This window comes from Trachypithecus francoisi, unplaced genomic scaffold (assembly GCF_009764315.1).
Source record: "Trachypithecus francoisi isolate TF-2019V2 unplaced genomic scaffold, Tfra_2.0 Lachesis_group21, whole genome shotgun sequence".
NCBI classification, from domain to species: Eukaryota; Metazoa; Chordata; class Mammalia; order Primates; family Cercopithecidae; genus Trachypithecus; species Trachypithecus francoisi.
Genome location: NW_022681467.1, coordinates 26,977,124 through 27,000,441, shown reverse-complemented (window position 1 = coordinate 27,000,441; position 23,318 = coordinate 26,977,124). Strand labels below are relative to the sequence as shown.

Below are 23,318 nucleotides of genomic sequence, written 5' to 3'. Positions count from 1 at the left end.
GGGTTTACGCCATTCTCCTGCCTCAGCCTCCCAAGTAGCTTGGACTACAGGTGCCTGCCACCTCGCCCGGCTAGTTTTTTGTATTTTTTAGTAGAGACGGGGTTTCACCGTGTTAGCCAGGATGGTCTTGATCTCCTGACCTCGTGATCCGCCCGTCTCGGCCTCCCAAAGTGCTGGGATTACAGGCTTGAGCCACCGCGCCCGGCCAGCCAAATTGTTAATGACTACTTCTGTGTTGTGGAATTAATTTTTTCCTCTATTGATATACTTTCTTTAGTTTTTCTGAATATATTACTTTTATAATCCAGAAAATAGTACAACTAAAGAGAGTTTGCAGTAACATGAGAAAATGTTTATGATGTTATTAATGTGAAGTGAAAAAAGCAGCTACAAACTGAATACACCATGTGGTCACAGCTACGGAGAAACCATGCACAGGGAGAAACAGTGGAAGGACACACCTCCGAAGGGCAACTGTGACTGTCTCTGGTAGTGGGGTTTTGGATGACTGCTGTTTTTCCCTTTTTACTTTTCTGTGTTTTCCAGGTTTTCAACACTGAGCCTGTGTAACTTTTATTGGGAAAATAAACCTCGATACATTAAAAAAAAAAAAAAAAAAGGCCATTAGTATGGCAGAGGTATGTCTGGGCACAAGCTATACCCCATCCCAACATAAACAGCATAATGAAACCAAACTGATATCACACAAACAAAACAAAAAGCTACATGGAAAAAAGAAATACAGACTAGTGAGAAAGGGCCCCAAACACTAACAGTTGTTGTCTTTGGGTAGGTCTATGGGTGAATTATTAATTTTTCTCTCTTCTTTATTTTCTATAAATGAACATGCATGGCTCTTGTGATGGGAAAAATAAAACAAAATAAGATAAAGTCATTTAGATCAAATGACACAACAGGTGGCAAAAGACTTACTTTGAAGAAGAGGTAGAGTCCCAAGAGTGTACAGCTGGCGATGATGGGGAAGCGGGCAGCATCCCGGCTGGTGATCGTTTCAGGCATGTCTGAAGCATTCTAGAGGAGAGAAGAATGGCAATGGCTCAGCATGGCTGGTTCCCGTGTGTTCCTGCAAGGCTCTTCAAATGCTGTTCCCTTGGCTAGGAATGCTGCCTGCCTCATCCTGGGGCAGGATGCTCTGATCCTGCCACTTTTTTTTGAGACGGAGTCTTGCTCTATCACCCAGGCTGGAATGAAGTAGCACAATCTTGGCTCACTGCAGCCTCCGCCTCCTGGGTTCAAGTGATTCTCCTGCCTCAGCCTCCTGAGTAGCTGGGACTATAGGCATGTGCCACCATGCACAGCTAATTTTTGTATTTTTAGTAGAGATGGAGTTTCACCATGTTGGCTAGGCAGGTCTTGGACTGACCTTAAGTGATCCACCTGCCTTGGCCTCCCAAAGTGCTGGGATTACAGGTGTGAGCCACCACGCCTGGCTGATCCTGCCATTCTGCCATAAGGAGATCTGGACCCTGATCAAGAGACCAAGGAGAACCCAGGGCGTGTGTGACACATCTGGAGAGAAGGGCTATGGCAGAGGCCATTCCAATATGGAATAACTGAAAGAAGAAAACTTGGACACGAGTGATGCTACAGCAGTTTCAGACCTCTCGAAGAGAATTGTTTTCAATTTTCTAATGGATCAGCTAAGAAGGAAAAATGACTATTCTGTCATCCAGTAGGTACTTAATATTATGAGTTGAAATTAACAACAAACAAGACAGACAATGGCTGAAACTGCACATAGGGAGACACCAAGTGTGAGGAGAAGCAAATCTTGACAAAACTTAAATTTAAGAAATTTGACTGGCAGACTTGAAAATGGTAAAAATAAAAGCCACAATTAAATTTATAATAGCAGATGCTACAGTTGGCAAGAATGTGATGTGGGTAAAGAACTGATGAAGGATAAATATTTACATGAAAAAGAACTAAATGCAATAAAAACAATTTCAGTGTTATAAAAATGAAAAGAATTAAAAATGGAGTAACAGACCAACGTAGGAATAAATTAGCTTCATAGAATTCATGCCAAAGGAGGCTGGGCGCAGTGGCTCATGCCTGTAATGCCAGCACTTTGGGAGGCTGAGGTGGGTGGATCACGAGGTCAGGAGTTCAAGACCAGCCTGGCCAACATGGTGAAACCCCATCTCTACTAAAAATACAAAAATTAGCCGGGTGTGCTGGCACACGCCTGTAATCCCAGCTATAGGAGGCTGAAGCAGGAGAATCACTTGAACCCAGGAGGCGGAGGGTGCAGTGAGCCGAGATCATACCACTGCATTCCAGCCTGGGCGACAGAGTGAGACTCTGTCTCGGAAAAAAAAAAAAAAAATTATGGGGAAGAACTTTCTTTTTTTTTTGAGATGGAGTTTCACTCTGTCACCTAGGCTGGAGTGCAGTGGCACAATCTTGGCTCACTGCAACCTCTGCCTCCTGGTTCAATCAATTCTCCTGCCTCAGCCTCTTGAGTAGTTGGACTACAGGTACATGCCAACATATCTGGCTAATTTTTGTTATTTTTTGTAGAGAGGGGGTTTCGTCATGTTGGCCAGGCTGGTCTCAAACTCTTGGCCTTAGCCTCAAAAAGTGCTGGACTACAGGCGTGAGCCATTGTACCCGGCCAGAAGTTTCTAATGAAAATTTATCAATGATAATATAGTACTGGTATAAATTTATTTTCTTTCTTTTCTTTTTTTTTTTTTTTTTGGTATAAATTTGTATTCCAAACAGGGTCAAAAGCTTTCAGGATCACAGTGCTTTCTACCTGCCCTCTCTCTGCTAGGCAAAATCCGCACAGTCCTCAAGGGCCTAGTAAATGTCACTGCCATGAAGCCCTTCCAGATTTTCCCACTGGGACAAGCCTACTCTACAACTGTTTTATATCATGGCTACCAAAAGTCCTAACAATGCCAGATTAGACTTCTGCTCATGCCGAAGTCCTTTCCATAGTAGCCACAGACTCATTACAGTGCCTGAGATTCTACCATCACCATGTCCGTCCTGTGAGTAAAACACCAGCATCCCTAGAAGATGGGATCACATTCAGTTATGGAGACTCACAAATATTTTGGCTCAAAAAAACCAACAATAAAAAACCTGCTAAGAGAGAGGGTGTCTGGAGAAGGTAAGGCTGGCTCAGAGAGGCCCTAGTGTCCCAGGTGGAAGGTTACAAAGAGGGAATGAGATGGGGCAGAGGGCAGTAAGCCCACAAAATGACTACTGGGAGAGGGAGGTGTGGGCTAGATTCGAAATCCTGCGTTTAAGTAATCCTCATGCTTCAGCCTCCCAAGTAGCTGGGAATACAGGCATTTGCCACTGTGCCCAGCTAAAGGAAGTACATAGACAGCACTGGCCTAGAGTATAAACCTGTCCAGCCTTTTGGGGAGGGCAATTTGGCAGGATGCATTAAATTGAAATTTCCACATGCCCAAAGATACAAAAAGAAGAGCCACAGAACAAGAACTACAAATGGCTCTTAATAGTAAAAAAAGAGTGTTTATTCTCACTCCTAATGAGCTCAAACTAAAGCACACTGAGATTCTGTTTTTCGTCTATCAGAAAGATAAGAATCCACACACTGGGTAACATACTGAGTCGGTGGGGTTATGGGGGAAAGAGGTAGTCTCCCACACTGCCTATGGGAGTCAATCTGTCTTCCTGTAGAAAGCAACTAGGCAATACATAAAAAATCACAAATGCACATACCCTTTGACCAAGCAATTCCACCTGTGGGAATTCTCCCTACAGATATAGTTCATACATAAGTAAAATGCTACACATAAAGTGTATCCAAGGTATTCCTTGCCCTGTTAATGGCATGCTGAGTGACTGGGTTTACTTCTCTGTCAAACAGGAGGATAATCTCTAGCCTCACTTCAAAAAAGGTCTAAGAGCCTTCTTTTTTTAAAAAAAAAAAAAAAGAAAAGAAAAGAAAAGAAAAAAAGTGACAGGGTCTTGCTCTGTTGCCCAAGCTGGAGTGCATAGCTTACTACAGCCTTGAACTCCTGGCATCAAGTGATCCTCCTGCCTTGGCCTCCCAAAATGCTGAGATTATAGGCGTGACCCACCACACCCAGTCCCATAAGAGTCTTAAACCAAATGAGATATGGGATACGAAACAGCCTGGCAAACTGTAAAGTACTGTGCTTGTATTGGGGGTTGTGACTATCAGGGAGAGGTGAGTAAGGAGGCCCCTAACCACACCCTTGCCTATGCATGGCTGAGGCAGCCCAGGCACTGGGCTGGAAGGTAGACCATCCCCTCTGGAGCCACTGGAGGTAGCTACATGTGAGTCACTTGGATGGCTTTGCCAGGAGGTGGAAGCGGGGTGGGTGAGCAATACCCACATGAGAGGCCCGGTTTCCTTCCTTCCCTATTCTCTCCCAACCCTTGGCTTCTGCTTTTGCCAGTAGTGTGCTGTTGGACTTGGGCAAGTTCCTCATCCCCTCTGAGTACCTCCACACATTTAATACATTTCCTGTGTAGCAGTAGTATGGATACAAAAATGAGTTCCTGATCTTGACGCACTCATAGGCAGGTAGGTTAATACTGTGACATGATACGTATCACAGAGAACATATATTCTATTTTATGGAATGCAAAGCAAAACTGGTTGGGTATGGTGGCTCACGCCTGTAATCCCAGCACTTTGGGAGACGGAGGCGGGCGGATCACCTGAGGTCAGGAGTTCGAGACCAGCCTGGCCAACATGGTGAAACCTCGTCTCTACTGAAAATACAAAAATTAGCTGGGCATGGTGGTGTGCACCTGTAATCCCAGCTACTCAGGAGGCTGAGGCGGGAGAATAGCTTGAACCTGGGAGGCAGAGGTTGCAGTGAGCCGAGACTGAGCCACTGCATTCCAGCCTAGGCGACAGAGCGAGACTGTCTCAAAAAAAAATAAACAGCCTGGCCAACATGGTGAAACCCCGTCTCTACTAAAAATACAAAAATTAGCCGGGTGTGATGTTGTGCGCCTGTGGTCCCAGCTACTCAGGAGGCTGAGGCAGGAGAATTGCTTGAACCCGGGAGGTGGAGGCTGTAGTGAGCGGTGATTGTGCAACTGAACTCCAGCCTCGGCAACAGAGTGAGACTCTGGCTCACACACACACACACACAAAGCCTCCCCCAAAACAAAACCCCAAACAGGCTATTATAACACAGTATGACACATGATGCAATAGACACATTTATCAGTGTGACACACAGTATGAACATCAGCAGGTATGAAGGGACTCTGAGGTCAGGAAGCCCATTTGGACTCCCAGCTCTACTTCTTCCTAGCTGTGGGACCTTGGGAAAGTGATTTTTTCCCCCCTAAGCCTTGGTTTCCTCAGCTGTAAAATAAGTTGTGAGGATTCTGATTTCTGCTTTGGAAGTACTCAGCATTGTGCCTTGAGTCATCACGTAAACTGTATACACCATTTGTATCATTATTAAGCACAAGGGAATCACGAGAAGGCCAACAAGACACTATTTCTGCAGAGAAGTAAAGGAGTCAGAGGTGGCAAGAGCAGGTACCACTTAAGCAAGGCCCTGATGGTCAAGCACAGGGTCTGGTAGTTTGGAGCCAGATAAATGCTGACTGGGTTGAGGAGTCTGCCTTTTTTTTTTTTTTTTTTTTTTTTTTAGTGGAGTTTTGCTCCTTTTGCCCAAGCTGGAGTGTAATGGCACAATCTCAGTTCACTACAAATCAAGTGATTCTCCTGCCTCAGCCTCCCAAATAGCTGGGATTACAGGCATGCACCACCACACATGGCTAATTTTGTATTTTTAGTATAGACGGGGTTTCACCATGTTGGCCAGGCTGGTCTCAAAGTCCTGACCTCAGATGATCTGCCCGCCTTGGCCTCCCAAAGTGCTGGGATTACAGGCGTGAGCCACCGCTCCCAGGTGGAAGAGTCTGCTTTGTGTACAAGGAAAGGAAGTACTTATCAAGCAGAAAGATGTGCACATGCAGAGAGAGGCTCAGGGCTGTCAAAGGAAACACAGGACTCTGTGGCTTCACCTACAAACCAGTATTATGGCTCATTTCCACATATTCCTTTCAATTCAACTCAGCACCCTGGGTGGGAAGAGGCCTAATCTTATTCAGTGACAAACCAAGGTTGGACAGATCCTCTCCACCACACAGAGGACTCTGGTCTCCTTTGTGGGTGACTTATAAATATCCCATGCTGCAATGTTGAGTCAGAATGGGAGACCAGACAGTAATCCCAGCACTTTGGGAGGTCAAGGTGGGAAGATCGGTTGAGCCCAGAAGTTTGAGACCTGCATGGGTAACGTGAAGAAACTCTGCCTCTATTAAACAAACGAACAAACAAACAAACAAAAAGAAGGGGAGACCTGAAATCTGACGATAACAGTAATAACAATAACATTACTTCACTGTTCTAGGTACTTTACATGTTTTCATCCTCACAAAAACCCCACAAAGCAGGTACTTTTTGTGTGTTTTTTCTTTTTTTGAGCCAGAGTCTCGCTCTGTTGCCCAGGCTGGAATGCAGTGGTGCAATCTCGGCTCACTGCAACTTCTGCCTCCTGGGTTCAAGCAATTCTCCTATCTCAGCCTCCCGAGTAGCTGGGACTACAAGCATGTCCCTCCACGCCCAGCTAATTTTTTGTATTTTTAGTAGAGACGGGGTTTCACCGTGTTAGCCAGGATGGTCTCGATCTTCTGACCTCGTGATCTGCCTGCCTCGGTCTCCTAAAGTGCTGGGATTATAGGTGTGAGCTACTGCAGCCAGCTGGAAAGGTACTTTTAATAGTTCTTTTACAGATGAGGAAGCGGAGGCCTAGAGAGGTGAAGTAATTTGCTTAGTGTCACACAGCTGGTGAGTGCCAGAGCTAGGATTCAAACTGAGGCAGTCCAGTTCCAGACCCTAAACTCTTGGCAGCTGTTTCCTAGAAGACCTCTATCTTTCTTATCTGAAAATTTCTGTTGGAAAGTTGTAACAGGAAGATACCTGGGAAGCCTGCAACCTTTCTGAGGAACAGAATCTTGAAGGTAACTGAACAGTTAATCTTTGTAGTTACAAAAATACTAAAAAGTTGTTAGGATTCTTTACCAATCCAATTGGGATTTTTTAACCAGATGTGCATATGTAAATACAATAGCTCCTGCAACACGAAACACAATTAGAGAGTGGGGGAAAAACCTGACACAAACAGCAGAAGTAAATGTAGCTTCCAGTGACATTCTGCATGTTGTTATCAGAGCGGAAACAAAAGCTGTAAGAGAGGACAGATGCCTGCTTCAAGCCAGTGGCACGGCTCAAGCTCTCGGAGCACTGCGTCTATGCCATGCCCTGGAAATGATCTGGAATTCATGGGCCATTCTGTTACTGTTGCCCCAGCTGGAGACTCCAGGGTCTCCACTCCTTACCACAACATCCAGTCACTCAGCTCTCCAAGGTTACCTTTCTTGACCTAACTTCCTACCCCAATCCTTTGACCCCCATTGCTGTCTTCACAACCCCTGCACCAACATTACACTTTTCCCTCCTGCCTATCACCCACCCTGCCACTAGCTCTTTCTAAAGCCCATACCTGATTGTATAATGTACCTGCTTAAAAACCTCTGGAGAGGCCAGGCACGGTGGCTCATGCCTGCAATCCCAGCACATTATGGGAGGTCGAGGCGGGCGGATCACTTGTGGTCAAGCGTTTGAGACCAGCCTGGCCAACATGGTGAAACCCTGTCACTACTGAAAATATAAAAATTAGCTGGGTGTAGTGGCACACGCCTGTAATTCCAGCTACTTGGGAGGCTGAGGCACGAGAATTGTTTGTACCCGGAAGGCGGAGGTTGCAATAAGCCAAGATCACACCACTGCACTCCAGCCTGGCCAAAGGGTGAGACTCTGTCTCAAAAAAACCAAAAAAACAACAATCATTAAACAAGAATTGAGGTCACTGCTGTGGGAAAGTAAACTGATACAACCTCTATAGTGGATCATATGGTAAAATCTATCTAAATAAAAAGTGTGGGCTGGGCACAGTGGCTCACGCCTGTCATCCCAGCACTTTGGGAGGCTGAGGCTGGCAGATCACCTGAGGTCAGGAGTTTGAGACCAGCCTGGCCAACATGGTAAAACCCCATCTGTATTAAAAATATGAAAATTAGCTGGGTGTGGTGGGTGCGCGCCTGTAATCCCAGCTACTCAAGAAGCTGAGGTGGGAGAATTGCTTGAACCCAGGAGGCAGAGGTTGCAGTGAGCTGAGATGGTGCCACCACACTCACACTCCAGCCTGGGCGACAGAGTGAGACTGTCTCAAAAAAAAAAAAAAAAAAAAAAGTGTGCATAGCCTTTGACCCACCAATTTTGAGAAATTTATCCTACAAATATACAAATACACAGACAAGTGTGAAATAAAAATGTGTAAAGACATTAATTTCAGCATGGTTTGTAATAGCAAAAGACTGAAACAACCTAAATGACCAGTGGGGGACAGGACTCAAATTCTCAAATTTGAGCATGCATCAGAATCACTGGGTGGGCTTGCTAAAACACACATTGCTGGGCCCACCTTAAGCTTGTGATTCAGAATGTGCATTTCTAACAAGTTCTGGGGTGATGCTGACACTGCTGGCCCAGGGACCAGATACTAGAGAACCAGCATTCTAAGCAAACTGGGGTACAGGTGGGACACCATACATCTGTGAAAGAACACACCCACACCCTATGTACTGGCATGATCGGATCTGTAACACATATTAGGTGAAAAAAGCAAGGTGCAGAGAAGAGTGTACTGGCTGGGTGTGGTGGCTCACGCCTGTAATCCCAGCACTTTGGGAGGCCGAGGCAGGTGGATCACCTGAGGTCAGGAGTTCAAGACCAGCCTGGCCAACCTGGTGAAACCCCATCTCTGCAAAAATACAAAAATTAGCCGGGCATGATGGCAGGTACCTTTAATCCCAGATATTCGGGAGGCTGAGGCGGACGGACGAACTGCTTGAACCCAGGAGGTGAAGGGTGCAGTGAGCTGAGATTGTGCCATTGTACTCCAGCCTGGGTGACAGAGCGAGACCCCCTCGTGCCTCAGCCTCCTGAGTAGCTGGGATTACAGGCGTGCCCCACCATGCAAAGCTAATTTTTGTATTTTTAGTGGAGACAGGGCTTCACCATGTTGGTCAGGCTGGTCTTGAACTCCTGACTTCAAGTGATCCACCTGCCTCGGCCTCCAAAGTGCTGGAATTACAGGCATGAGCCACCGCGCCTGGCCAACATATTGTTAAAGAAACAAAATTGCTTGGTGCGGTGGCTCATGCCTGTAATCCCAGCACTTTGGGAGGCCGAGGAGGGTGGATCACATGAGGTTGGGAGTTTGAGACCAGCCTGACCAACATGGAGAAATCCTGTTTCTACTAAAAATACAAAATTAGCCAGGCATGGTGGTGCATACCTGTAATCCCAGCTACTCGGAAGGCTGAGGCAGGAGAACTGTTTGAACCTGGGAGGTGGAGGTTGCAATGAGCCAAGATCACACCATTGCACCCAGCCTGGGCAACAAGAGTGAAACTCCGTCCAAAAAAAAAAAAAAAATTAGGTTGCAGAGAAATATGTATTATATAATCCAATTTTTATAAAAATAAATTTACATATGTCTATATATACAGACACATACACAATGTTTGTGTATACATAGAAAAAATTCTTGAAGGTTATATACCCAACAGCCAATTGGGTTGCTTCCAAGGAATACTGCCCAGGAGGCTTTTCCTTTATACTTCTGCACTGCTTGATTTTTTTTCAACAAGTGTATAGTATTTTTGTAACAATAATGATTAACCGCTGCGTTGCTTTCAGGATTCTCTTCCCTAGAAAGGCCACAGGCTTCCTGAACATCTTGTCACTACATCCAAGCCCCTCTCCTGGGCTCACACCATACTCCTCACTGCCTCCCTGAACACATCTTGTGGTCCCCCACTCCACCTTCTCCTGTTCTGCCTGTTGGACTCTCCCCATCCATGCAAAGAAAACTGCTGCCCCCTCCAGGAGGCCTATGAGAACTCTATTTACTTGGCTAGTCACATGTCTGTTTCTCCTTGGTGGCTGGGCTCAGCGAGGGCAGGGCTTGGCCTTCTTTGCCCCGGAACTCCTGGTACCCAGCCCAGAGCAGGCACCCAGTCCTGTTCACTGAGGGCCCTTTCAACCAATGTTTACTGTGCAGCTATTAAACCAATGTGCAGCTACTGCCTGGGCCAGATTCGCTTCTGTCTGGGATACAGGCCTCTGACAGTGATGTGTGCTGCTCTGAGACTGCTCCTCCCAAGGCTACTTCTTCACAACATACTCCTGGAGGCTCTACCTTCTTCTCTCCATGACTTCACAATTTTCCCTGCCTGTTATGGACACCTTGACCCCTGGGGAGAATTCTGTCCTCACATTCCCTCTCTCCCAACTGGTTTTGGGGTCTAACACTAGTGGGAAATCAAAACTGGGTCCCCACACTAACTCTTCTCTCTCCTTTTCACATGACCAGGGAAACGACTCAGGGTGGAAAGGAAGTCATTTGGCCTGTCCTTTCCTTAGGTCAATGCTGCTTGTCTTTAAGGGTGCCTGTATTAGGAGAGAGCCCTGGACTAGGGCTAGGCATACCTGGTTCTGCCCCTAAATGGCAGAGTGATCTTCAGAAGTCATTTCTTTGACTCTCAGTTTCTTTTTCTGTACAACGAGGATAATGAAACTGGCTCTGCCTGCCACCTCAGTTGCTGTGAGCATCAAAGGGCATAAAGGTTTTGCAAGTTTTACAGCATCTGGGTCATTGGTGGTGGCAGGCTCTTAATGGTCAGGTCCTGTTTGTAAATTCATACAGTCCTCCACACCCTGCTGCCCTGCAGGAGATGCTTGGGAGAGGTATTCAGAGGCTAAGGCTTTCTCCTATCCATACCCTCTGTTCCAGCCACACCATACCTTCCACTATTTCCTGAACTGCCTCGTAGCCTCCTGCCTCCATGCCTCTCTCTGCTTACCTGGTTTCTTCTGCTTAGAATGCCTTCTCCTGGCTGAAATTCTATCTCTACGTCAAGGCTCAGGCCTACCTCTAGCACAAAGCCTCCCTGTACGGTCCCAGATGTGCTCAATTTTTCTCCCTAAACCTTGTAGCACTGTTTGTATTATAATCACAGATCTAGTTATTATTCTTTCACCCAGGCTACCGAATTCCTTGGTGACAGGGCTCTGACCTACTCATCTTTGCAGCAATCCTCCCTTACCCCTGACAGTGGTGGAAGTTCAGGAAATACTGATGCCTGGAAGGTGTTTTCTGCAGAGATTAGTGATCCACCTACAGGAGGTGCCAGGGAAAATTACTCAGTTTGGAGAGCAGCTCAGATCAAGCTGCCTAGCCTTATGCCAGCTGTCCTTTGCCTCCTCTGTCCTGGTTTATCTCAGAACTTCTCTCTACACTAAGTGTCTACCTGACAGGCATAGTAGAGAGGCTTAATATCACCTGAACTCTGCTTAGAAAAAGCCAAATAAAAAGGAAAATGGAGTCATGTTTGAGTCTCTCAGCCTAAGCCCTACCTAACTACTTTCTTTATATCTGATCACATACAGAGCCAGTAGTGAGTTCTCTGCTTTTGGGGAAGGAAGGTGGCAGGCCTCAGCTACTGCTCAAGTTGGGTAGTGTTTTGAGAACCTCAGCTTCAGCAGTTTCAAAAGTGGCAGCTGCTTTGTGGGCCTGCCCTCTTTGGGCAAGACAGCTTCCACTTAGGTCCATCTTCAGGTCTGGGTGGGGGAAGAGCATCTGGGAGGTGCAGATTAAGAGGTTGTGGAGGAAGGGAGAGGGTGCCAGGAAGTGAGAAGCCATTGGTACAACGGGCTAGAGAGGGCTTAATATAGGGAAGAAGTGGCGCAGGGAAGGGGGAGGGGGAAGCAGAAGGTGAAATGTGCTGGAGTCCTCCTAGGTATCCAATGGGACAGATGTTGAGGAAGGCCAGGGATGGAGTCTGGCCCAGTCTCACAAGAGGGGCCAACAGTGGCCCAGCAGGCAGGCCCAGTTTGGTGGGGGGATTGTCTTGGAGGTATAGGGAGAAAAGCTATTTTAAGGTAGAGTCAAAGGCTGGGTAGGAAAAGGGTTACAGGTTAGGAACAAGGTCTGGGTTTTGACTAGGCCATGTCTAAGGTTGGATGGTAGTTAGAGAGAGGAAACCAGGAAAATAAAACGTCCATGCCTGGTTGGAAAGTAGAGGCATCAAGATGCCAGGTTCTGAGGAGCTAGCTGACTGGGATGGTTCCAGAAAGTGATGTGAAAAACTGGGGACTGAGAGATCGTTGTTTTTGAGGCAGGGGCAAAGGCCAGGTGTGGGGGCACTAAGAGCACATAAGGTGCCTTAGATTCCAGTGACACAGGAGTCAGACTCTAGGGATGGGTCTGAATGGTAGAAAGGGCCCTGGGGTGGGCCGAGGCAGAGTTCCTAACCGGGGATGACATGAAATTCTACCATTCAGTAAGTTGTGAGGACCAGTATCCATCAGGTATAGATGGGGCTGGTCTGACTGGGCCCAACAGGCTCAGAACAATCAGTGCCCGAGTCGCAGTGGGGGACCGGCTGACAGCGTTCCCAGCCGCGGCATGATGCACAGGGAGGGAAGTGTCAGAGTCTGAGTCAGGAGCAGAAGCAAGTTCCTATTGGGGAAGGTGTCATACCCTGGTCGGGGGTCGGTGCCCAGATCCCGCGGCAGGAAATGCCAGCTCTGGAATGTGGGCCCGAGGTAGAGGGAACGGCGATGATTAGGGCTGGGAAGACTCAGTGTCCGGGGAGAGGAGGTGTCTGTCCCGCCTAGGAAGGGCTCATGTCGGCCGTGTTCGGCATGGGGGTGGAAAGTACCCGGTTTTCCCGCTGACCCTACCTTGCCGCGGGCGCAGCGTACGGAGCGCAGGGCGCCGAAGAAGATGGGCAGCAGCGCCATAAGCAGGAGGCTGCCGTAGGCCAGCGCGATGCCCTCGGGAGTGGAAGGCGGCCGCGTCGTGCTGTTGGTGGGGCCGCCTGCCTCGGCGCTGCCGTTATGCGGGTCGCTGAGGGCCGAGTCCATAGCGAGGGTGCGCTCGCGATCCGACTCCAGCTCCGGTTGATGCAGCAGGGACGCTGACGGAAACAACGACTCTGCAGGGAAAGCCACGTTCCCCTAAGGTAACAGGAAGTGACGTGCTCCCTCCCAAGCCCGCGCCGCGCACGCGTGCACACAGGCTTGCACGCGCGCGCACGTCTCCCCGCCCGCTCGCCCTCTAGTGGTGGCCGAGGGCCGGGCGGCGAGTTGCTAAGCAACTTGTTAGTGGTCCAGACAGGGGCTCTGGACCACTGCGGTGGGCCCGAATGCCCATTTCCCAGTCTCAGCCGGTCTCCTCAATCCCAGGCTGTCCACTCTCCGCAAATCTTCATATTCCGAATAACTAAGAATGTGTTTATTCATACATGCATTTATCGGGTATTCAGTTGTTTATTCACTCCTTAAGTATTTATTGAGTGTCCCTCAATATGCCAACGCCTGTCCTAGGCTCTGGGGACACTGAGGTGAACAATACAGGCAAAAGTTCGTCCTTGCCTTCGTGAAGCTTGCATTTTAGTGCAGTGTGTGTGGGGGGACGTTGGGAAGACAATAAAGAAACTGAACAAAATAAAAGGCTGTAAAATGGGCCGGGAACGGTGACTCACGCCTGTAATCCCAGCACTCTAGGAGGCTGAGGCGGGTGGATCACCTGACGTCAGGAGTTCGAGACTAGCCTGGCCAATATGGTGAAACCCCGTCTCTACTAAAAATACAAACAATTAGCTGGGCGTGGTGGCGTGCACCTGTAATCCCAGTTACTCGGGAGGCTGAGGCAGGAGAATCCCTTGAACCCGGGAGGCGGAGGTTGCAGTGAGCCAAGATCGAATCATTGCACTCCAGCCTGGGCAACAAGAGCGAAACTCCATCTCAAAAAAAAAAAAAAAAAAAGAAAAGAAAAGAAAAACAGAAAAAAAAGAAAAAGTTTGTAAAATGTGAATGTATAGTTATGTGTTACACAGCATGTTAATACAGATAGAGAAAAAGCAAAAGAAAGTAGGGTGTGTGTGGAGTTTGCAAATGTATTGAGTGCCTACTATGTGCCAGGCAATTATAATACCTCACCAGTTCATGCCCCTGTACAATTTATAAAGCTTTGTGGCTCTTTTCAGAATTGGAAGAATCTGTTTATTTATGTGATTCTTATTTTTTGTATTGTTTAAAACGTTAAAAAATATATTTTCTTAGACATGGCATTTTGCCATGTTGGCCAGGCTGGTCTCAAACTCCTGGGCTCAAGTGATCCTCCTGCTTCAGCATCCTAAAGTGTTGGGATTGCTGGTATGAGCCACTGCTGGCAGCCTACCGTGGCTATGTTATATACTGGAACATCTAAGCATCAGTGTGTGACTGTGCAAACAAAAAACTTCAAATAGTGCCTATTATTATTATTATTATTATTTTGAGACAAGGTCTCACTCTGTCGCCCAGGCTAGAGTGCAGTGGCGCAATCACAGCTCACTGCAGCCTCTACCTCCTGGGCTTAGGTGATTCTCCCACCTCAGCCTCCCGAGTAGCTGGGACTATAGGTTTGTGCCACAATGCCCGGCTAACTTTTTGTGTTTTTAGTAGAGCTGGGGTTTCGGCATGTTGCCCAGGCTAGTCTCAAATTCCTGGGCTCAAGCAATCTGCCCACTTCAGCCTCCCAAAGTACTGGGATTATAGGCATGAACTGCCATGTCCCACAAGAGTGCCTATTTTAGAAAAGGTTTCTATATATTGAGGCAGTTGTTTACCGCAGAATCAAGCCCACTTTAGGCTTACTACCAGCTTCTATCTAAAAATATTGACTGATAACCGAAAGTGTTCTAAAGGTGGTTATTCTGATCTATAGTTTTGTTTGTTTATCTGTTTGCTTGTTTTGAGATGGAGTTTCGCTCTTGTTGCCCAGGCTGGAGTGCAATGGTGCAATCTCGGCTCACCGCAACCTCTGTCTCCCTGGTTCAAGCGATTCTCCTGCCTCAACCTCCCGAATAGTTGGGATTACAGGCATGTGCCACCACGCCCAGCTAATTTTGTATTTTTAGTAGAGATGGAGTTTCTCCATGTGGTCAGGCTGGTCTCAAACCCCCGACCTCAGGTGATCCACCTGCCTCGGCCTCCCAAAGTGCTAGGGTTACAGGCATAAGCCACTGCGCCCAGCCTCTGATCTATAGTTTTTTAAAAAAAGTATTTACAGAAAGTATAGAAGTTTTTGTGAATTTAATACAAGTTAGCCTCCAGTTTTCTCTTCTCAAATGCTTGATTTATAGTTTTTGCTCCTTTATACATTTGCTTTTTTAATTTCAAAATTTGTAATTTTACCTTCAAAACAGTTCATTTTTAAAATTGTAAAACATGTTAAACATATGCAGAAATAGGCCGGGTGTGGTGGTTCATGCCTGTAATCCCAGCACGTTGGGAGGCCGAGGTGGGCAGATCATGTGAGACCAGCCTGGGCAACATAGCAAGATCGCATCTTTAAAAAAAAAAAAAAAAAAGGAACATATCTTGAAATAAAAGTCAGCATTTTGAAATTAGTTGAGCTCAATGCAGTTCTACTCTTTGGAAGCAGATTAGCTAACTGAATCTGGTGCTCTTATTGAATAGAAATAGGTGATAGGAAATGCCTATCATTTGACTTTATAAGGAGAAGCAAGATTTACCGTGATGTTTTGATTTGGGGGTGGATTCCAGTCCATCATTGCCCTGGCACATGTCAATTAGTACATACAAAATTCAATGTCAAATCTAGAGCCCCAGAGGAAAAGAATTATTTCCCAAGAGAACAATGATAACATAACAAAGTAAAATGTTATCTAGATTATATTGGCATTAAATTTATCTCTTACATAAAGTATATTGACTGTAACTATACATAGAAGATGCATAGTAACACCTGGAAGTTCCTTCTAATGTCATGTATACATTGAATTATGAAAGCTTTTTATATTACCTGTTTTATGGCCTTATAGATTTAATATACCAAATGAAAACTTCCCACTCTACCTCTACATAAGATAAAATCTATATTTATTTTCAAAGTAGAGTTTTAAGTGACCATATTTCTTAAGCCACACTCAAGGGAAAATTTTATTTCAAGACACTTTCACTCTGTTACCCAGGCTGGAATCCAATGGCATGATCACAGCTCACTGCAGTCTTGACCTCTCAGGCTCAAACAACCCTCCCACTTCAGCCTCTCAAGTAGCTGGAACTACAGACGTACACCACCATGCCCAGCGCTAATTTTTCCATTTTTTGTAGAGATGGGGTTTCACCATGTTGCCCAGGCTGGTCTGAAATTCCTAGGCTCAAAGCGATCTGCTCACCTTGGCCTCCCAAAGTGCTGGGATTACAGGCGTGAGCCACCATGCCTGGCCATCAAAGAAATTATGTCTTAACTAAGTTTGAATGTTGTTCCTCTTCATTTTGTATATGAAACTTCAGCTGATTTAATATTGGCATTCATCATCTAGTCAAACCCTTCAGATGTTCTTCAAGCCAACCAAATTTGGGGTTCTTGACATTTTCTGTGTCAATAAAATAAGATGTGGATCTTATCTTTTTTTTTTTGAGATGGTGTTTCGCTTTGTTACCCAGGCTGGAATGCAGTGGCGTGATCTTGGCTCACTGCAACCTCCATGTCCCGGGCTCAAGTAATTCTCCTGCCTCAGCCTCCTAAGTAGTTGGGACTGCAGGCACCCGCCATCACGCCCAGCTAATTTTTGTGGTTTTGGTAGAGGTGGGGTTTCACCATGTTGGTCAGGCTGGTCTCAAACTCCTGACCTCGTTATCTGCCCGTCTTGGCTTCCCAAAGTGCTGGGATTACAGGCGTGAGCCCCATGCACAGCCAAGATGTGGATCTTATTTATTTATTTATTTATTTTTTGAGACAGAGTCTTGCTCTGTCACCCAGGCTGGAGTGCAGTGGCGCTATCTCGGCTCACTGCAAGCTCCACCTCCCAGGTTCATGCCATTCTCCTGCCTCAGCCTCTTGAGTAGCTGGGACTACAAGGCGTCCGCCACCATGCCCGGCTAATTTTTTTTTGGTATTTTTAGTAGAGATGAGGTTTCACCGTATTAGCTAGGATGGTCTCCATCTCCTGCCCTCGTGATTCACCCGCCTCGGCCTCCCAAAGTGCTGGGATTACAGGCGTGAGTCACTGCGCCCGGCCTGGATCTTATTTTATCTAGATCTACTAGATTTGATGAAGACTTGTTTTTTCCTTGCCATACTGGCCTTCTAAATGACCTTTGAATTGAATTTAGAAGATGGGAAAGTGTAGACCTGTCTTGGCCTGAGTTGTTTTTTTTTTGTTTTTTGTTTTTTTTTGAGACAGAGTCTTGCCCTGTCACCCAGGCTGGAATGCAGTGGAACGATCTCGGCTCACCGAAACCTCCGCCTCCAGGTTTCAAATAATTCTCCTGCCTCAGCCTCCCCAGTAGCTGGGATTACAGGCACATGCCACCACACCCGGCTAATTTTTGTATCTTTAGTAGAGACGGGGTTTCACCATGTTGGTCAGGCTGGTCTTGAATTCCTGACCTTGTGATCCACCCACCTCGGTCTCCCAAAGTGCTGGGATTACAGGCATGAGCCACCGTGCCTGGCGTTTTTTTTTTTTTTTTTTTGAGATGGAGTTTCACTTTTTTTTTTTTTTTTTTGAGACAGAGTCTAGCTCTGTTACCAGGCTGGAGTGCAGTGGCATGATCTTGGCCCACTGCAACCTCCAGCTCCCTGGTTCAAGTGATTCTCCTGCCTCAGCCTCCCCAGTAGCTGGGATTACAGGCATGCACCACCATGTCTGGCTAGTTTTGTATTTTTAGTAGAGACGGGGTTTCTCCATGTTGGTAAGGTTGGTCTTAAACTCTGACCTCAGCTGATCCACCTGCCCCGCCCTCCCAGAGTGCTGGAATTACAGGCGTGAGCCATCTTGCCTGGCCCGGCCTGAGTTTTTTAACAGCAGAGAAGAGGAAGAGAGTGAGACCCTGAGGAGTGAGGGAGGAGACTGGCTGTTTACTGCAGGACACTGTCAATGCCTTATTGGTAGCATTAGCTAGACTTGGGGGCAGCCGTTATTCTGGACGAAGTTACTTAAAAGTTACAACAGTTGTTTGAGCTGTATAAGTCTGCATTGGTAGGAGCAGTGCCAGAAGCAGCAACCCCTGCTGAAGCCTGGCCACCACCGCTCTGCCCATGCCTGCTCCAACCCTGCTGGGTGCATCTTGCTTGATGCTGATACTGGGTAGTGTAGAGAACTGCTGGCTCAGGGCAGGTGCAGGCAAGGTTGATGCTGCATGACTTCGGAGGCGAGGTCAGAAGAGACCAAACATGAAGGTAAAATACTGTAGAGGAAATTAAAGAAAAAGGAGATAAGGAAGAAGCCAAACAGCTTCCACCTTGTTCAGTGGAATACTTGCTCAAGGCCACTTTTAACAAGTCTGACTGCCCAGAGACTGCCATGTTGTAAGGAAGCCCAAGTCACATGGAGAAGCCGTGTGTAGATGCGTCAGTCAGCAATGCCAGCTGAGTCCAGTCTTTTCATTATCTCAGCCCAGGTGCCAGACATGTGAGTGAAGAGTCCTCCAGATGATCCCAGTCCCCAGCTGCTTGAGTCACACTAAGCCATCAAGTCTTCCCAGCTGGGGCTCCAGAGAACATGGAGCAGAGTCAAGCCATGCCCATAAAGTCCTGTTAAAACTCCTGATCCCCAGAATTAGGGAGTATGACAAGATAGTTGTTTTGTGAGTTCCTCTTTATGCAGCAATAGATAACCAGAACAACATGTCAGTTATGATTGGGTTTGGCTGGTTGCATGCAACAGAAAACCCTCAAGTAACAGCGATTTAAAACAGATGAACTTAAAGAGGCCGGGTGCAGTGGCTCACGCCTGTAATCCCAACGCTTTGGGAGGCCAAGTGGGCAGATCACCTGAGGTCGGGAGTTCAAGAGCAGCCTGGCCAAAATGGTGAAACCCTGTCTCTACTAAAAATACAAAAACTAGCCAGGCGTAGTGGTGTGTACCTGTAGTCTCAGCTACTGTGGAAGCTGAACCATGAGAATTGCTTGAACCCAGGAGGAGGAGGCTGTAGTGAACCGAGATCATGTCACTGCACTCTAGCCTGGGTGACAGAGTGAGACTCTGTCTCAAAAAAAAAAAAAAAGAAAGAAATTAAAACAGATGAATTGAAAGACATGTGGAGTCAGGCAGATCAGGGCCAGTACAGCAGCTCCATGGCTATTGGGGATCCAGCTCCTTCCGTCTATTGTATTCATCATCCTAGCATAGGACTTCCATCCTCAAGGCCACCTCATGATCTAAGAAGGGTGCTCACCTAGCACTCTAAGAAGGGTGCTATAGCTCTGGACACCTTGTTCAAATTGTAGTCTGGAAAGAGGAGGAAAGGGCAAAAGAGCTTTCATCCCCTCCCCTTTGACAATCACTCCAGGAGTTCTATATAATGCTTCTACTTACATTTAATTGGCCAGACCATAATTACCTGGCCATGTTTAGCCACAAGGGAGGCTGTGTGCGCTCTATTAGTGGGACAACATTAAGCTAGTTATTGGAAATCTTGCAATTGCCTAGATAAAAATGGAGTATTCTTTTTTAAAAAAAAAGTATGCCAAGCTGCAGAGTGCAGGAGTATTCTTACAATGAAAGAGGAGAATGGAAGTTAGGAGGCAACAGCAGTCTCTGCCATTGAAGGGCTCCCAGTGGAGTGGACATTTGAACCAAGTCTTGAATGGTAAAGGAGATTCTATTTTCTATGTTTTATTTTTTTAAATAGCTAATGTATGGCCGGGCGTGGTGGCTCACGCCTGTAATCCCGGTACTTTGGGAGGCCGAGGTGGGCAGATCACGAAGTCAGGAGTTTGAGACCAGCCTGGGCAACATGGCGAAACCCCATCTGTAATTAAAATTAGCCAGGCGTGGTGGCACATGCCTGTAATTCCAGCTACTCGGGAGGCTGAGACATGAGAATCAGCTGAACCTGGGAAGCAGAGGTTGCAGTGAGCTGAGATCGTGCCACTGCACTCCAGCCTGGGCGACAAAGTAAGACCGTATCAAAAAAAAAAAAAAAGGCAAAGGAATGAAAGAATGGTTACTCCATAGACAGAACAGTGGCATGAGCTGGTTGACTGAGTATAGTTATTTCTGGATTGTATATTAAACAAGGAGTAGATTATCCATGAGTGTTCTGGGAAAGAGGTGGGCAATTCTTGGAGCTGAGGGTTCCTCCCCTTTTTAGACCATAAAGGATAACTTCTGGACATTGCCATGGCATTTGTAAACTATCATGGCATGAGTGGGAGTGTCTTTTAGCATGCTAATGCATTACAATTAGTGTTCAACGAGCAGCGAGGACGACCAGCGGTCACTTTTGTCGCCATCTTGGTTTTGGTGGGTTTTGACCAGCTTTTTTACTGCATCCTGTTTTATCAGCAAGGTTTTTGTGACCTGTATCTTGTGCTGACCTCCTATCTCATCCTGTGACTAAGAATGCCTAACGGCCTGGGACTGCAGCCCAGTAGGTCTCAGCCTTACTTTACCCAGCCCCTATTCAAGATGGAGTTGCTCTGGTTCAAGCACCTCTGACAAACGTATATATCAGAAGGCCACATAGCAAATCTAACAAGGTTGTTTACATATTAAAGAATGCACGTCAAGCACATTGGAATGGTTGCCTATAGAGGGATGGGAATGAGAATGGCAACTGAGATTAAAACAACAACAACAAAAAATAGGTAGAGAAGTAAAATAAAACAGGGGCCTTGTGGAAAATGGTGATGATCAGCTATAAGGAAGGAATGAGTATAATGAACTTGTCACTCTGCTCCTTTCAAAATAGAAAACAAAGAGGAAAATAGAAGACTTTAAGAGAAAATTGTCATTTCAGAGTTCCCTTTGTTCTTTGTTGAGTTGGGGATGGAGGCTGGATTTGCAAAGGGAATGGGAAGTGTCAGAGGGAGAACCTCTGACAGAATCAGGGTTCTGTGGTTTGCAAGGGCTGGAAGCACAGTTTGAAGCCCTGTAGGCAAAGGCTGGAATGCACTGGCCTCTTGAACTCCAAGGAAGAGGGGAATAACCAAACCCTTGCAAGGACAGGCAGGGATGGAATTGGGCCTCACTAACCCCTGGAAGCCAGGATGTCCATGCTGCCAGGATCCTCTCTCTGCATCTCCTTTCTGCTTTTATTTGCTTAGTCTTCATTCTCTTTCACAGAAAACCAGGCTTTCTACAAACAGCGGTCCTCGGGAACTGGGTTAACATGTTATGGTTTGCTGCAGGAACCTAGAAGCTCCCAGATCTGTGAACTTCCTTGGCTCAAGTTGGTCAGGGGAGCCTTGAAGGGTGTCTCATTCTACTCTCAAAGTCCTCTGGGGTGGGTGGTGAGGCTTCTGTTACACAGGCTGAATCTGAGGTCAGTGAGGATTTCCATAATCTCAGACCAAGCCATAAGATGTTGAATGTCAGGCCGGGTGCGGTGGCTCACACCTGTAATCCCAGCACTCTGGGAGGCCAAGGTGGATGGATCACCTGAGGTCAGGAGTTCAAGACCAGCCTGGCCAACCTGGTGAAACCCCATCTCCACTAAAAATACAAAAAATTAGCCGGGTGTGGTGGTGCATGCCTGTAATCCCAGCTACTCAGGAGGCTGAGGCAGGAGAATCACTTGAACCCAGGAGGCAGAGGTTGCGGTGAGCCGAGATTGCGCCATTGCACTCCAGCCTGGGCAACAAGAGCGAAACTCTGTCTAAAAAAAAAAAAAAGACATCGAATGTCATGAGATGAACCTCAGGGTCATAGAATGAATGCTAGCCTCACAGTGTATCTGGGTGAAAACGTTATTGTCTTGATACTGGTATTTTTCCTAGGGAGGGGACTGTATATATATATATATATATATGTACATTACAGGAAGATACCATGGCAACCTGCTTGAGGAAAATGTGAGCCCTAAGCACCCTGGCTGGCAGGGCTGAAATGGCAAATCTGCTTTGCATTAGAAGTGAGCAGGAATTTGTGGGAGGCAGAGAAGTGGCAGACAGAAATATAAGGGAGCAGCGGCTGGGTGCAGTGGCCCATACCTGTAATCTCAGCAGTTTGGGAAGCTGAGGAGGGAGGATCACTTGAGGCCAGGACTTCAAGACCAGCCTGGGCAACACAGACTCTGTCTCTACCGAAAAAACAAAACCCCCCAAAAACAAAATTAACCGAGTGTGGTGGCACATGTCTGTAGCTACTCAAGAGGCTGAGGTGGGAGGATCATTGAGCCCAGGAGGTTGAGGCTGCGGTGAGCTGTGATTGTATCACTGCACTCCCAGTCGGACAGAGGGAGACCCTGTCTCAAAAAAGAAAAAATAAAATAAAATAAAATAAAATAAAGAAAAGAAAATAAATGGAGGGGAGGATGTGGAAGGAGAGGAACCAGTGAGATGGATGGCATGAGGCTGGGACACCGGTAGAGACAGGGGGAAACATTCCCAGTAGGAGGGTGGCCAAGCACCTTGTTTGTGGGGCTCTGATGTGAGCACCTCTGTTGTCTTGCATCTTCAGGACAGTTTTCTATATGGACAGGGTGCTCTGGTGGGTGGTGCTATGTATTTCTCAGGGATTTCCCCATCCTGCTCAAACACTGAGGAGAAAGGATCTTGGAATCAGAAGACACCACAGGGACTCCGGCTGCTAAGTGGGAAATGGATTGGCCAGGACAAGAGAGTAAAAGTGAATAAATAGACTAAAGAAGTGATGTTGGTGGCTTTGACTCGGGGTAGGGGGCAATGGAGACAAAGAAAGGTGGACAGGATTAAGATAGATCTAGGATATTTCCAATTTAGGATTGTGTTTAGGAAATAGGATGAAAAGGACTCCCTGATGGGACGTGAGGGAGGAGGAAGTGTGAAGACTGTGTCCTGGGTTTCTGAGCTGACCTACTGCATGATGGACGTGCCAGGACCTGAGATGGCAAAGATGGGTGGGGTGGAGGCACCCGTCCCTGTCTCCACCTGGAGTTGTTTCTTTTGTTCTTTTGTTCTTTCTTTCTTTCTTTCTTTCTTTTTTTTTGAGATGGTGTCTTGCTCTGTCACCCAGGCTGGACTGCAGTGGCACAATCTCGACTGCAGTGGCGCAATCTTGGCTCACTGCAACCTCTGCCTCCTCGGCTCAAGCAATTCTCCTACCTCAGCCTCGCTAGCTGAGACTATAGACGCGCGCCACCATGCCCAGCTAATTTTTTTTTGTTTGTTTTTAGTAGAGACAGG

At 46.8% G+C, this 23,318-nt stretch overlaps 1 protein-coding gene across 5 annotated transcripts in view; it reads right to left on the bottom strand.

The window, feature by feature from the left end:
- The window catches only part of HM13 (histocompatibility minor 13), a 57,061-nt gene extending 43,851 nt beyond the window's left edge, over window positions 1–13,210 (bottom strand). For all 5 annotated transcript variants that reach the window (XR_004431186.1, XR_004431187.1, XM_033186021.1 and 2 more), the window contains exons 1-2: window positions 12,875–13,210; window positions 934–1,032 (exon numbers count right to left, since the gene is read on the bottom strand). Coding sequence is in view for 3 of the 5 variants with exons in the window: in XM_033186021.1 (XP_033041912.1) it covers window positions 934–1,032; window positions 12,875–13,057 (282 nt within the window). In the remaining 2 variants the exon portion in view is untranslated. The remainder of the gene's footprint in view (window positions 1–933; window positions 1,033–12,874) is intronic.
- Window positions 13,211–23,318: the final 10,108 nt, after the last annotated feature.